A 15742-nucleotide genomic window follows, 5' to 3' on the forward strand; every position below is an offset into this window, starting at 1 on the left:
TCGACGGGTATCCAGACCCGCCTGCCTGACTAATCCCACAGGTCCATACTAATCCCACAATCATGTATAGACCGAGTCATACTATGGTTGATTAAGAACTATTGAACTTACACCGAATACACGAAAGCAGTAAAGAACAGTAAACATCCCCATGTGAAGGAAATTAGATGAATCAAATTAAGAACCCCACGCTTCCTAGGGCCAACATCCCTTGCCAACCCTGCTACCCCTTTGGAATCCCAATCACCTTCTTTTAAATGTTTCAAAAGTTTGATAAAACATGGTGGTAGAAGAACCCTCAGCACAACAGTATTCCTCTCCTCTTAGAGAAATGCCAACCTAATGGTCAGGTCCAATCAAGATCAGCCCAACCAACCCTAAATGGGGGGTCAGGGTTGGCCCCTGACATAGGCCTAAGTAAGGGGACTTAGGGCTGGGATGGGGTTTTCAAAATCTACCCAATCTGACCCTGTTCCAGCCCTAGCAAAGCACTGTTAGCACAATTTACATGATAGAAAGCACAAAAATCGGAACTTTGCTGCACTTGCATAATATCATGGAAAACTGTTGAGATCTCAGATGGTGTATTAAGTCGTGATGGTGCTCAAACCATCATGAAGACAGAAGGTAAGAGAATCATATCTGTTTTAACTTCAAATCCGGACAACTGAATTCTACTTAGAGGGGGGTTACCGGTTAACTGTTACATATAGACATAATAGGTGCTAACATACTTAATATTGACAGCATACCCAACCTTTTCCCATATAATATATATCTTTCTCACACCAGAAAACAAAAGTTCGCACGCCCAGGTATATGGTGGGCAATAAGGCCCAAAATACCTACATTTCCCTTCCACAAATTTAATTTCGAACAAGACGGGTGGGGGTGGGGTTTGCTTCTATAGAGAGAGAGAGAGAGAGAGAGAGAGAGCCCACAGAATAAAAACATACATCGGTGACCCAGTCCTCACATGTTCTTGGAGTGAAGAGAACGTACAGCAAAATACCAACCACTAATTACAAAGGGCTTCTGATATATGAATTAGGAAAGAATTTAAATTAAAAAAAAAAAATAATAATTGGGGGAGGGGAAAATAAAGAAATAAATCTGAGGACATCAAGTAGGATTCTACACAAGCAATCCGAGATACAGTAATCAGAGGTTGCTGAGATAAGGAAGCTGGTTACGCAGCCTCTGCTGGAACATGGTCCAAGATGCCAAAGTTATTGGCCTGTTTGGGCCTCCACTTGGTCCTTCCCCTCAAAACCTCAGGACCGTTCTCAAGACGCAGCAAGTGGTCACATTCCATGCCACCAACATCTCGCGATTCACCATCACAGACTGCAGTAAGGGATTGAATCGCATCGTCCCTTCCGCATTCCCTTCTGTACTCCATAGTTAGGCTATAAAGCTCATTTGTCTCCAAAATTGAGACTGGAGCACTCTGCAACACCAATTTTATACCATGTTTCAGTGGGATGCTAAACACAACTTAAAATGATACTTCAGTGGAAGCAAGAAGAAATTGCATGACAGCCAAGCGAACACAACAAGAATGCTTTAACGGTCAGAGAAAAGAAATGTCACCCCCCACCCCAACAAAAAAAAAAAAAAAAAATGACCATGGAGTGAGGTCTGTCTCAAGGAGGAGTTTCCACTCACTCAATGCATTCAGAAAGGATCATGTCTGAACTCATGAAATGTTTGCAGGGATTCAGTTCATATATATATATATATATATATATAAAATGATTACACCCAACCACCTCTCAAACATATTATGTGGATCTCGTTTTCAAATAATAAATTTTTTTTTTTTTGGGGGCCGTTGTTGGGGGGGGGGGGGGGATGATCCCCCATGACACCAGCACCAAAAACCGAAACTGCATTTCCCCATCCAGGGCTAACTGTCGCACCCCCCCCCCCCGCTCCAGGAAATGTCCTAAATACCCCCCAGTGAGTTTCTCGTAATTACACCCCCGTCTCCAAAAACCTGAAACAGCACAAGGACATCGGAGGAAACCCACAACCCATGATAATAATGGGGAGAGAACAAATTTTACCAAGGGAAATGCAGCTGTTAGTGTTGCAGAACAAAGAAATATTGAATCTGCACTCCTTCAAATAGTACACTATACGTTTCTAAAACCAAGGGGAAATTTTCATCCAAGTCAGTTTCCAAAAAATGGAAGCCCAGATCCAAGATCACAGGTATCAAACCAGACCCTCATCTATACCCAGTTCATAAGTTTTTGAGCAAAAAGTACAAATGACCAGAATATAATGGTCTCAATTCATCATGGCGGACCAAAATAAATAACAAAAGCATAATAGTTAATTGTACTCAAAACCAAAAAAGAAAATGGTACCAATTTGCAAAAAGGATCTACCTCAAGAATCCACCCAATGTACCTCACATTGTTCACATGCTGATTGACATCCAAATCATTCCACCGAGGCTGCAATTTTGGGGATTTAATCCATTATCAGCATAAATTTACATTCGACAATGAAAATGCTAGAAGAGAAAATGCAATTTCAATTTAACCATAGACTTACAGTTAAACCAGTTCGGACATAGTCTGCTGTGCAGTCATCAAGCTTTGGCAGCTTTCTGCTATCATCGTCGACAATAGGAGCAGAATCAATGAAATAAGGTTCTATTTCCCCTCTAACCTCCACTGGTATTTTAGATAATCTCCTGGTGTGTTTATTCATCATCACCCACACACTATCCAAAAGATAAAAAGAACCAACACCAGAAAATTTCCAGTCAGCTACATGGAAGATGCTAATATAAAGCCCATAGATCATAAATGAGAAATGACCACCAAGAACCAAGCATGATTAGTCATTAAGTTTCGTGCCATCACTTTCTGACCTGGTAGCTCGTGTGAGAGTTTCACCAGTCTTAGAGTCACGAATAAGCCAATCACGGCGCATGCCATTCTTCCCAGATGCACCAACCCAAGTATCCACTTGAACAAGATCACCCCTGCAGTTAAAAAAACAGAATCAGCCTTACATCTCGTCATCAACAAAAATCCTCTGAATCCCTACAACTAGGATCTCATCAAAATGCCAGAAAGCAATCAAAGGAAAGCCCATAATTAGCATATAAATATCGCTACCTCTAATTAAGGTTTCATAGATGTGTAAGTTATCCATAAAGAAAGAAACAGAATGTCAGATTATTAACACAATTTGGATGTTTAAATCTAAAATTATGTGATAGAATAAACTTTAACATCTTTGATCTTTCCAGTGGTAATGCTTGTATAATTGCTCCAAAAGCATAAAGTCACATAAGCAAAATATGAAATCCAAACTTCAATCCACGGGAACATAAACTAGAATCCAGCACGGTTTCTCATTCAGCTTGCCCAACCAACCACTGCTTATGCTTTTAATTCTTATATAGAAAGAAATTGCAACACAAAAAACTTGGAAATGTAAAAGGGGAAGATGAAGATGACAAACATAAAAGCGCTTATGTCGACAAATTCCAAAGGTAAATCAAAGAATAATTTAAGCAGAAATTAAAGGATCTACAATTTCAGTTGCCAAAACATGGTCTCATATTCTAATATGGATATACATGTATGACAAACTCAGTAGGATAAAATATATCAGGTCTGAAAACCATTTCCCATTCCCTATCCGCACCTTGACAATCAGGGGTGGCGCATACATGGTGGAGAGAATAAGATTTACTAGCTTAGGCTTACTTGATGCAAGATTTTTGCTTGTAACGATTCAAAGTAAGGTTAACACCAGACATGGGTAACCACACCTTCCTCGAGCTCATACTAAAATACACCAAGTCATCTTTATGATCTCAAGTTATATTCAGCAAAATTTTACAATACTGGGAAAAAAGAAAAACCTATAATTCTTGCATAGAGTGACATCTCCAATTATGCTAGTTGTTACAAAGAAAATCCAGTAACAAATACAAAACATGAAGCTGTAAAAGCAGAAGTGGAAAGCTAAACCTCAAGAACAGATAAAAACAGTCTTCATTAGTGGGCGTTCCTCTTAAAAAATAAATTTACGAAAAAAAAAAGTATTGAGTGGATAGGAAGGTTGCTTACCAGGTAGGGTAGCGATTGACCAGAACCTGCATCTTAGTGACCACCCATATCAGGTTCCTACTACTCATTTCCGGTGTTGAACCAAAACCATCACCTAAAAGCCCCGCATTTCTAACATGGTTAAGTGCCGTTTCCTGTGCAAACCAAAGCCCATGAGACATTAATCGCAAATCATTTTTGTAATGGAAAAATAACCTCTTTTTTCTCACAGAACCATCGCTTATGAGAGTAAACAAAGAATAATAAGGAACAGTCTCCTACCTGTAAATGATTCATCATCGTCTCTATAGAAGCTGTCTGGTCAGCACCTATCTCATATGATCTAATTGAGAAATTCTGACTGAAAACGAGTCCATCCTCCACAATCCTCCCGAGACCAAATGGGTCAACAAGCATGTCAGGGCGCCTAGGCTTCCAATCAATAAGCGTCCACTGCTTCTCAGCAGCCAAGAAGATTGTTGTGATGGCAGCAAGAAGCACACTCCAATCAGGCAATTGGTTGATAAAAGTCCTTGGGGGAGGTGACGATGTCGCATCTTCCTTCTTCAGAACTTCTGTCGCCAGACCTACCGAGGTACCGTTAATCTTAGGAGGAGCTTGGGCATTTGTCTTAACGTGCAAACCACCAGAAGAAGAAGCAAATTTCGACTTAATTCCTCGACTATCCAAATTGTCTGATCCTCCTCCAAGCACCATTGATTTCTTCCCCGATGAAGCCTGGGCAATGGGGAAGAATGCTGAGCTGGCCGCTGCGGCAACCATGATGGAAAGAATGGTAGCGTCCAAAGTGATAAATGTTTCGCGCAGATTAGATCACTTGCACTAATGATTCTCCACTCAGGCGCCCAAAATTTGAGGGAAAGTCGCAAATATCAGAACATCCACCATAACCCAACAGTCTCTGAAATTTTTATCTGCAAACAATGTAGAAATTTTCAAGCAGACGCTCGAAAGAAGCACACAAAGCTCTCTGTTTATGCTCCTTCCAACAGAAACCAGAAACAAAAAACAACAACGCAAACTGGTTACATTTTCTATAGTTGATTCCGTGGAAGGAAAACAGGTAGGGAGAGGGGAAAATATATTTTTTTTATTGAAAAAAATAATAACCCCTAATAATAATAAAAGAAAAGTCGAACGATGTTCCAGGAATCCTTGAAAATACAATATTAAGAAAAGAAGTAGAGACAGAAAGGGAAAAGATGAAATTTTTAACGTCCAATATAGTTGAATATTTTGAACAGAGAGAGACCGCGAGCAAAGCCGAATGCGGCGGATCTCAAAGAACAGAAACAGTTCTGAAAAAATACCAGGAAAATTCAAAAGAATGGAAGTCTCAAAATATGAAACAATTACAGCATTGAAGCATCGGATCTACAATCTAAGAACAGAAAACAAAATGAAGAAGTGAATGAAAACCTAATTCAAAACCGATCTACAATAAAAAAACCCCAAACAATCCCGATCTTTCTCTCCATTCGCTACCATTAAACACGAATTACCGGAGGTGGAGGTGAGGATGGGGGTGGGGGTGGGGGTGGGGGGAGAGTAAAATATATATATATAAATAATCAAACGCGAAACTCTAAGAACCGCTGAGAATCAAAGTTAAATAATTACAGAAAGCTAAAATCTCGTACCTTTTGATCAGAAAAGGAATGAGCCCCTCATTAACATGAACTTCGTGCCTTCTTTTTGCGGTTGCAACAGCTTTCGTTAACCTTTTTAGGGTTTTCGATCTTTTCCGTTCTTCCCTTTTCACTTCTCTCTGGTTCTCTCAGGATCTTCGATTACTCTTGTGTCACAGACTCACAGCAAAATTGAAAATGAAATACGAAACTACTTTTCTCTAGAGACAAGAGAGAGAAAGTAGGGAATAGAAAGAGATGTTGGGCCAGCGGCTTTTTGGATGGATGGCGAAGACTGGCCGTCCAACACCTCCATTTTATACTATTCTAGCCACCTGGCCCTGGGCCTCCCGCGTCCCGGATTCAAGTCCCGGGGTTCTACGTATGGTGATATTACCGAAATACCCTCCTCATATTTACTATTTATTTATTCCCCTCTCCTCGACCTCTTGCTGGAATCTGGATAATGGTGTGTTTTTGTTAATTAAGCATAAACTAATGCAATAATGATTACAACATTAAATAAATTACATTATCAGAAAATTCAATGTGGTTTACCAATGCAGTCAAAATAAATTGTTTGATCACCAACTGGATATCAAGATAGCATTAAAAATAGAAAAAAAAATATTTCTCTCAAAGAAAATTAGATTGTTTTTTATAAAGTCAAAGTTTTTTTTTCAAGTCAAAGGTTTTTTTGTAAGTCAAAGTTTAGAGAGGTGTTTTATGCTACTTAATGAAGAATGATAAGTAAACAAACAACTGTTATTTTAAATTGTGAATTTGTCCTGGTTGGTTTCCTTCACCCACTTAACTATGTATGCTCTCAGTATACAATAAGCTACAATAACGGGATTCATCTGTGGGTTGTTCAGATGGTTAAGGCGAATTGGTGATTATGTGGATAGATGTACGGTTCTATGTTTGATTCTCTATTTATATATCTACGATTTAAGTGGAGACCGTGGTGATGGATTGTTGTGCTAGTCTCCCTGAAGATTAGTCAAGGTGCACATAAGCTGGCCTAGACACTTTGGTTAACAGAAAAAAAAACTCCACTAATGGGGGTGTCAGACGATGTATCATACATGAGGGGTGGGGGGTCATTTCAAAAGGGGAAGAGAAATATTGACAAAGTGGGTGCTAGCTAACAGTATATCAACAGCATACCTAACATTTTCCCCGTATTGGTGTTAGCAAAATTTTATTTAGAACCCCATTTATGTAAGAACCCCATGTTTTAAGGAACATGCAATTTCCTACATCAACAAAATTTATGTTGCAAGATCAACATTGCATGTTAAACTGATAAGAGTTCTTACCAAAAGACCACTAACAAGAATGAGAAAAATGAATATTTTGAAATAGGGGAAAAACAAATCCCTAGTTGTGTGACCCTTGCGCCCAAACACAAAGAGCAACAAAATGATGACCCTATTTGTATAAAACCCAAAAAAAAAATCCACCCTCTATTCATGCTATGTGCACCACTTTATTGGCCTCGTATTGACACAGGGTCGCAAGACCAAAGAGCATTCTTTTGCCCTTTGAAATAAAACTATTTAATGCAAATATATTTCATCTTTTGATTATTTTATAAATAAAAAGGTTGAGCATGCTTCTAAAATAGCCACACTTTCTCACTCTCTCTCTCCCTCTCCTTTGATAATGACTCTCATGCCCCTCTTCATCTTACCCACCTATTGGTTGAGTTGCTAGCTCTAGAAAAAATAGTGGCATGCACAACCTCTTCCTTTTATAAACATTGGCATCTTCTTCTATTCTCCTTTTTTTTTTTTTTTTTTTTGCCTTTCTTTAACCATAGTTGTTGAATGCAAAATTTTATTCTTCGATACATTCGATGTACATGAATTCATTCATTAAGAACTTTTTTTTTACAAAAATAAAAAAAAAATTGTTACCTTGTCCTTTTGTAGTTGAAAGCTCACCTTATTTCTTTTGTAGAAGTTTAATCTTCATATAATATGCTTTTAATTAAAAAATCATAAAAGGAACTGGATTATTTGTCCGCAAATGTATTAAAAAATAATATCTTATGAAACTATATCTTTCCTTACCATATCTCCTAATGTTATTTTAGGTTTACCCCTAGTTCTTTTCATTCTTTCAATCTGAATTAAATTACTCTTCTATACTAGAGCATCTAAAGGCTTCTGTTTAATATATGGGCATGCCATCTAAAATGACTCTCACCTAGCTTATCATGTATCAAAATTGTTCCCAAATGAGTTTAAATATGGGAGTATAGCTCAATTTGAATCAAATCACTTCCTCGCATTGGATCATTTTTTACTTTATTTTTCTTAGTTTTACCATTCATTCATCTCAACATCTTTATCTCTGTTACACTAAGTTTATCTACTTGATGTTTGTTAACCGTTCAACATTTTTGCACTATACAACATAGCCATTCATATGACTGTTCAATAAAAATTTCCCTTAAATTTCAAAGGAGTACATTGATCACACAACATTCTAGACATACATATCTCAATCATCTATCCTATTTTAATTCTTTATGAAATATCATCCTATTGTTGCCTTATTTATTTATGATTGAGCCCATATACCTAAAATAACCACTTAGCAGAGTCTCCCTCTCCTCAATTTTCGTTACATCAATATTCGTTATCGTGTAACTAAAGTTATACACCATTTACTCTGCATTCATTGTACTTATCTTTAATCATTTTGATCATAAGGTTTGTTTTCATAACTTCAACTTGGTGTTTATCACTCCTTTTGTCTAATTCACTAAAACAATACCATCAGAAAAAAGCATTCACCAAGGAACTTAATCTTAAATGTCTCTGATTAATTTATCAATGATAAATGCAAACAAATAGGGATTTAAAGCCCATCCATGACATAACCCAATTGTAATTGGGAATTTACTACATTGATCCCCATAGTTCTTATGCTAGTTTTCACACCATCATGCATATCTTTAATTATGTAACATATTTTTATTTCAAAATATTTTTTTCTCTAGAACTTGCTTGATTAACTCTCTAAGGTTTTGTCATAAATTTTTTCTAGGTTAATAGAACAATAAAGGGATCATTCTTACAATCTCTAAATCTTTTCATAAGTATCCTAAGTAAGTTAATAGCTTCTGTCATGGATCTTTCTAGTATAAAACCAAATTGGTTCTGTAATAGTAATTTCTTTTCTCAACTAGGTTTCAACAACTCTCTCCCATAATTTTTATAGTATCACTCATTAGCTTCATACTTCTATAGTTATTGCAGCTCTGAATAGAACATTTGCTTTTGTAAATCAAAATCACAATGCTTCTCCTCCATTCATCTAATATTTTTATTGTGCTTGTAATCTTATTAAATAGTTTGATTAATTAAAATAAATCACAGATTCTTAAGTTTTTTCACACTTCTATTGGAACCTCATTTGGGCCTTGTGTCTTATTGCCTACTTTCATTCACCTTAAAGCTTTTTTATTTCATACACTCTAATTTTTTGTATATATCTACGATATGGAGTATCTTAATGGCTTTCCATCTTTTCTATTAGTGTTGTTCCCAAGAATGATGTTTGTGTTTGGGGTCTTTCTAGTGATGGTTCTTTTTCTGTCCTTACGATTAATTACATAGCTTTAGATTTTCATTTGATGGGATTAAATATTGGAGGATCTAGCTCTGTGAACTACCCCTTGTGGAACACTATTTGCAATCTGAAAATTTTTCCTAAACTTAAACACTTTCTTTGGAGATGTTGTTCTGAATCCATTACTATCAAGCATTTTTTATTTGTCAGGAAAATATCTTCCAATCTTATGTCTCCTTTGTGCTCTGAGGTAGAGGAAACTATGGTACATGCCATGTTCCATTGTGAATTTGCTTCAGTACATACATGCCATGCCTGAAGATGATTGAGATTGCATAAATATACCTCGAAGTGTCTTCCTTCAGTAGGTTGCATAAATAAACTTTCCATCTCTCTTTAAAATCCTCATCCCTTAATAGTACGTTACCATCTTCAATTTTAATACATCTAATATAATTGAAATCTTTACTCTTTCTTTTCCCTCATTATAACTATCTAATAGATAATGTTTTTCCCTTCCATTATGCTTATATTGTTATAAAATATTTTTATATTTCTTTGTTCTTTTTTTTCACACAATTTTCTTAGCTTCATTTAAGACTGAGTTATACCTTTGTAGATCTTCTACATCATGGTCATTGGCTTGTCTTAAAACTAATTTTCCTGACCAAATTAATTATGTTTAACAATAATCAAGTACCTAGATGCTTATAAATTAGGTTGTGAAGAAATTACAAAAAAGCAATATATGCATATAAACGGATCATATGTAATGGAAATCAAGTGTCTCTTAGGATATGATTTATATTTCCATTTTTGATTGATTTTCATGAAATAATCAACAAATAGATTTTGTTCAAGAAAATGAAATTGTTTGGTTGCATCAATATGAAATATATAAAGAATAAGAAATCCATTTGGTAATTCAAATTCTAAGAATAATATATTATCTTTATTTCTTTGGGAGAGGGTGGGGGCTAGGAAGGGCGGTGGAGATGAGACCATTGTTAGAATTTAAAGTGTAACCGCAAGCGTATGGATCAATGTAACTACTGGTCGAACACAGGAAGAGCAGCCTCTTTATTTTTTTGCTTCTTTTAATAATGTGAAAGTGAACCGATTAATAATGGTTGTGATCTAATTCCAACTACTGTCTTAAACATATGTATCTAAAATAACGTCCTAACCATTCGTCATCTAAGAATTTAAATACGCAAACCATGTAATTAAAATTAAATAAATAAATAACTGAAAATAAACACCCCACGTAATTAAAAAAAAAATAATGAAGGAAAAAATGCTGAAATAAAAATAAAGTAAAAGAAAAGGAATAAAACTAGAGAGAGGCTCACAAATAGGTTTCTCTACTTAGCCCGAGGGATGCATCATAATATGAGCTTCCCTACTTGACTAGAGAGTCACTCTTACAAGAGTTACTCTACTTGGCTTTAGGGAAAGGAAAAAAATTAAAATAAAAATAATAAAATGATGGTTCTATGATTAGAAAGGGCAAAGCCATCACATACACTAGCCATGAATCTTGGGGAAAGGAAAATCAATAATGTAATGACTGAAATTAAGAAAGAAATGATAGTTAAAAAAGGAAATGAGAGGGGGGAGAGAAGACTATTGAAGAAGCCTACCTACCTGAATCAATGCTTGAACTGGAAAGTTTGGGTGATTTGAGATACTGTCAACTCTAAAAATCAGATTTGGAATGAATTAAATTTGAAATTTCTAGGTCTAGAGAAAACAAATCTTGAAAAAAAAAACTGAACTTGAAAAAAAGAGATGCTCCACGACTCGTGATCTTGTCACATATATCTAAGCCTAGAACTATAACTTTAAAAATTATAACTCAATTGCATAAATCATAAACATAAAAGGCTAGATAAAAATAAAAAAGTGCTTGCATTAATTGAAATAAAAAACTATTACAAAAGTGATTAAAGAAAAAAATAAAGAATAACTAAAACTAAAGAGAGAGAGAGAGGGAGAGAGAGAGGAACTAAAAAAAAAACCTTAAAAGAAGAATGAAGTGTGTTCCTTTCTTTTACATGAGTTGTATTTATAGGGAAATGGTGAGGTAGAGTAACAAATTTCTCTTTCCCAAAAGAGGAAAAACCACAATTGGTAGGTGAGATATTTTTAGACCAAATTGTTAAGGGGGAGGAGAGAGAAGAGAGAAATATACTTGGAGAAATTTTTTATAATTTTTTGTTTTTTTTTTTTTTTTCTCTTCTTTTTCTCTCTCTTTGCAAATCTTGTGCACAACTCTTGTTGGTCGATTTTTTTTCTTTCCCTTGGACGATTTTCCTTCTTGCTTTGTGTGATTTAGACAATCTTCTGGTGATGATGTGGGGGAGAGAGAAGATTTTGACAAGATTTATTTCTCCTTTTTTTTTTCCCCTCCCACGACAATCATGAGATTCAAACTTGAGACTTTCTGGTGAGCAAGGGTATTTTGCACACCATACTTCACCAATTACACTAAGTAGTTGTTGTTGGAGAGATATGATGTCCGATAATATTTAAAGCCTTTAAAATACAAAACCTACAAAAAGAGGTTTTTAGGTAGCTCCATTCTAAATATGTAAAATGCATATTTTACTACCTTAGATTTCACACATAAATGTATCAACCATCATGAAATTACTGTTTTACCCATCAAATTAACCTTTTTCTCATTAAAGAACAAGCGTGAGTGCATTTCAAATTTGAAATTGAAAGGCTTCTCACCTATTTCAGAATTTTATGAAATTTGATTTCTATTTTACTATAGTAAAATGCAAAAATAAAACCAAACAACTTCAGAAATAAAAATCACCCCATGGAATTGAAATAGATATCAAACCAAATCAAGCCTTATCTTGTTGCCTTGCCTTGTTGTAAAATACATTCTTTACCAAGAATTTTTAAAATAAAGTAGCACAAAATGGAAGATCAAACACTTGAAATATATACATGGAAATTGATGTAAGTCTCCACATTCTTTAAGATTGAGGTATTCAGACATGTTCTGACTTTTTTTAGCCACACACGGTTTAAAGTATCATTGTCACTTATCATATCAATATCCATCGATACTGATACAATATGGCTAATAAGATGCAATACAGACCGATATTGATACAATTTAGCTTATACGATGCAGTACAGGCTGATACTTAAAACCTATCATATAATAATCTTTTTAACAATACTAATACATTACATGATACGATATGTATCAATACCCACCGATACCGATACAATATGGACCTATACTTATAATCCTAGAGCCACATGAGATGCATCTTTGATAAAATTGACACTTGGATGAGAAGGTCCCCTTGTGTTAGCTGTATGTCAAAGTTTTGGATTTCATCATTCTATTTGACTTAAGATCTATCTTTATATTTTTTACTTTCTATTTGACTTAAGATCTATCTTTATATTTTTTACTTTCTATTTGACTTAAGATCTATCTTTATATTTTTTACTGTTCAAACAAAGTTACTTGAAAGTTGTTAAAACTTTTCCTTCTAGGACTATATGGTTTTTTTTTTTTTTTTTGGTCTCAACCAAGTATTCGAGTAAGTTACGTGCGCTACTAATCACTAACCCTAATAATATAAATAATAATTAAAACATTTTATTTGCATAAAAAAAAAAAAAGGAAAAAACTATTTCAAGAAAATGACGAAAGAAGATGAAAGTTTTCCGTCACCCAAATCTATTATCATTATTTGTTTCCCATGACTTATTGTTTACCTATAATTGTGCAAGTATGATGATGACCACCGGTGAAAGAATTCCTCTTTCACCATGACTTATTGAAATCTCAATCCAATTAAAAACTCGGTTACTCAATTAGATTTAGGGTTCTAAAACTTGAGATCAGAATTGGCCGAAGCCAATCCATACCCCATTTGTAAGGCTATGATAGAATCTAAATTCTAACAGATTCAAGTTGAAATCAAATCAAAATTGACCAAGACTAATCTAAATTTTAATTATGTTCCATCCAGCTCCATATTCTTTTCTTTTTCTATAAAATTAATATTATTGTTGTTGTTGAAAGGTCAGCTCCAACTTCATGTCATTAAAACTCCCCATCTCTTTCTGAAGCGTTACAGGTTATTTAACAACTCCTTAATTAGTGTGTTACCACTTACCAGTATTTGATTTGATTTTGGATTTGGATGTCGTGTGGTTCTCAAGTACCTAGCAACCAGTATTTATTTTATACGTTTTCAAGTTGGAAGGTAGTTGGTGGATCAACTGTTTTTTCGCCCATCTTCTGGCCACTGCTTGACTTTGTAGTTCCCCAAGAAATAAGAATAGAAATAAAAGCCTTTGTTGCTTCAGTCCTTGACTAAAAACCATTAGGTCAAAAAAAAAAAAAAAAAAAAAAAAAAAAATTCTGGATAGTACTATATATTATAAGAAGCAATATTCCAATTCTAGAGGTTGGGCGAGGGTTGCCCATGACATTGTGTGTATTAAGACAACAATAATATTCAAAACCCTATCCTAACTTAATGGGGTCGAGATTCTAAGTAAGGACAAACGCAAGGATCTATGCAAAAAAATTGGCGGATCATGACTAATTATAATAAGTGTCGACTGTCAACTTGGCACACTACTACAAATCAATTACAGGCTTATAATGGCAGATTATAATAAGATATCGGATGTTTACCTGACGTATTGTATAGATTGATCAAGCCAAAGCATCCTACATGCATTACATCTTAACAGCCCCTCTAAACACAACTTTACATCAAAAACTAGATAAGCAACACACAACTCGTGCCAAAGGCTTAATACAAGTTCCATGCACTAAGACACTTTAAAAAAATAGGCGGAGAGTATAAAAAAAAAAATATATATATATATATATATATAGGGATAAAGTTTTATGTCCATAAGAGTCCTTGCGCCCAGAGACACAAAGGTGTACAATGATCATCGTACCCTTGTGCCCCTTTGTGGATGCAGAGGCCTCTCGTAGACAAAAAATAAAAAAAAAAACCCAACAAAATAATAGGCGGAGGACAATTCTACAAATCTGATTTTTTTTTTTTTTTAAAAGTTTGACGTTTTGAGCTTTTTTTTTTTTTTTTTGGAAACACGAACACCCCTACACTTAAACGCAATGACCATAGTGCATCTCCGGTTAATCAATGCCTATGTGAGTCTTCTTATTGGTCAGGGTGGTAGCGCAAAGCCACACTCGTGAACAGAGATCATTTTCTCTCATCATTAATAGCACATTAAGACCAGGGATTTAACTGAAAATAATGGCACTATTGTTGTCAATTATTTTTGCCGTTTGGAGTTGGCAATCAACAATATCATACAATTAAAAGAATGGATGGGAATCACTACCTAATCACATGGTCATTATGATAGTCAAGGATCAATGACGGGAGACACAAAGGCATCCAATCAAGAGAATAGGGTGATCTTTTTGCCACGTTAGCTTCTAGACATAGATAGGGATGCTTGATCTGATAACGATCTCTAAGAAATAAGAGAAGGGTCTCTATCAGGCTTGTGGTCCATACACAAGGACGGCCACAAGCACTTTGGCCAATGAGAGCGTGCGCACTGGCATAAAGTCTGGTGAGAAGTTTCATTTAGGAGGGGGGTTGGTCATTTCATGCTCTCATTGTTTGGGCATAGGCTATATGCAACTTGGCATGGAAAGTTTCTCAGCTCTAGAGCGCAGCCTATACTAACCTTTCATGTGTCTTATCTCTTTCTTCCCCAAAACAAGAGGTACATATAAGGAGGCTAGAGAGGCACACATGGGAGTTGCATCAGCAAGGGATCAATGGAAGTATCAATAATGATAGAACTTCATTTTTTCATGGGGGAGATGCGATCATTTCGCTCCTTCCTATGTCTGGATGTAGAGACCACATGGTCTCCTAGGTCTCTTTTTGACATATAAAAGGGCTTGTGAGAAATAAACTTCGATTTTTATTTTCTGTTCTTGTTGTTAATTATATTTTCATAGAATGGCCTAATAGATGATATTCATCTTCCATGTCTCTTTAAAGCATATAGGTCATCTACCATAAAAAAAAAAAACATATAAGTCACTGTTTGCAAATCGGATCAGAATTGGCTGAGTCAGCCGATTCTTTCATGTGTAATTAGTCTGACCAAGTTTACACAGTCAAGGGAGACCGATTTCAATTGAGTCAAACCGAGTCACAGCTGATTCTAGGACAATTCATATCGGTACTGAATTAGAATCAATGAAAACCTATTTTTTATGTTGTTCAAAGCTAATATTACGGATATTGGAGATCTTATCAAAAGTCTTTATTTTTAAATATTTATAAGGATCGTCTTAATGACATATTTATAGGTATATTTAAAACGTTTAATCCTCTTTAGATTGTCTTTCGTCTTATTTTCAAAATTCTTATATTA

General features: G+C 35.3%; 1 protein-coding gene across 2 annotated transcripts; it reads right to left on the reverse strand.

Moving 5' to 3' along the window:
* Positions 1-935: 935 nt before the first annotated feature.
* On the reverse strand, positions 936-6012 carry LOC122062163 (palmitoyl-acyl carrier protein thioesterase, chloroplastic-like). 2 transcript variants are annotated; one of them, XM_042625864.1, is made up of 7 exons: positions 5741-6012; positions 4362-5014; positions 4101-4234; positions 2888-3001; positions 2566-2737; positions 2397-2465; positions 936-1450 (listed from the first exon to the last, which is right to left on the reverse strand). In XM_042625864.1, the coding sequence occupies exons 2-7, from the start codon at positions 4860-4862 to the stop codon at positions 1190-1192; spliced, it is 1251 nt and encodes a 416-aa protein (XP_042481798.1). In that variant the 5' UTR covers positions 4863-5014; positions 5741-6012; the 3' UTR covers positions 936-1189. The 2 variants fall into 2 exon arrangements, with proteins under 2 accessions (XP_042481798.1, XP_042481799.1); XM_042625865.1 differs by having other exon boundaries at positions 4362-5082.
* Positions 6013-15742: the final 9730 nt, after the last annotated feature.

Source organism: Macadamia integrifolia, chromosome 14, assembly GCF_013358625.1.
Source record: "Macadamia integrifolia cultivar HAES 741 chromosome 14, SCU_Mint_v3, whole genome shotgun sequence".
Lineage (NCBI taxonomy): Eukaryota > Viridiplantae > Streptophyta > Magnoliopsida > Proteales > Proteaceae > Macadamia > Macadamia integrifolia.

Excerpts from the sequence above, each read along its gene's own strand:
- LOC122062163 (XM_042625864.1), bottom strand. The coding sequence starts at position 4,862 with ATGGTTGCCGCAGCGGCCAGCTCAGCATTCTTCCCCATTGCCCAGGCT. Across the intron at positions 2,466-2,565 it reads ATGTCCGAACTGGTTTAACT|CCTCGGTGGAATGATTTGGA; the intron begins GTAAGTCTATGG and ends CCAAAATTGCAG. Across the intron at positions 1,451-2,396 it reads ACATTGGGTGGATTCTTGAG|AGTGCTCCAGTCTCAATTTT; the intron begins GTAGATCCTTTT and ends TTGGTGTTGCAG.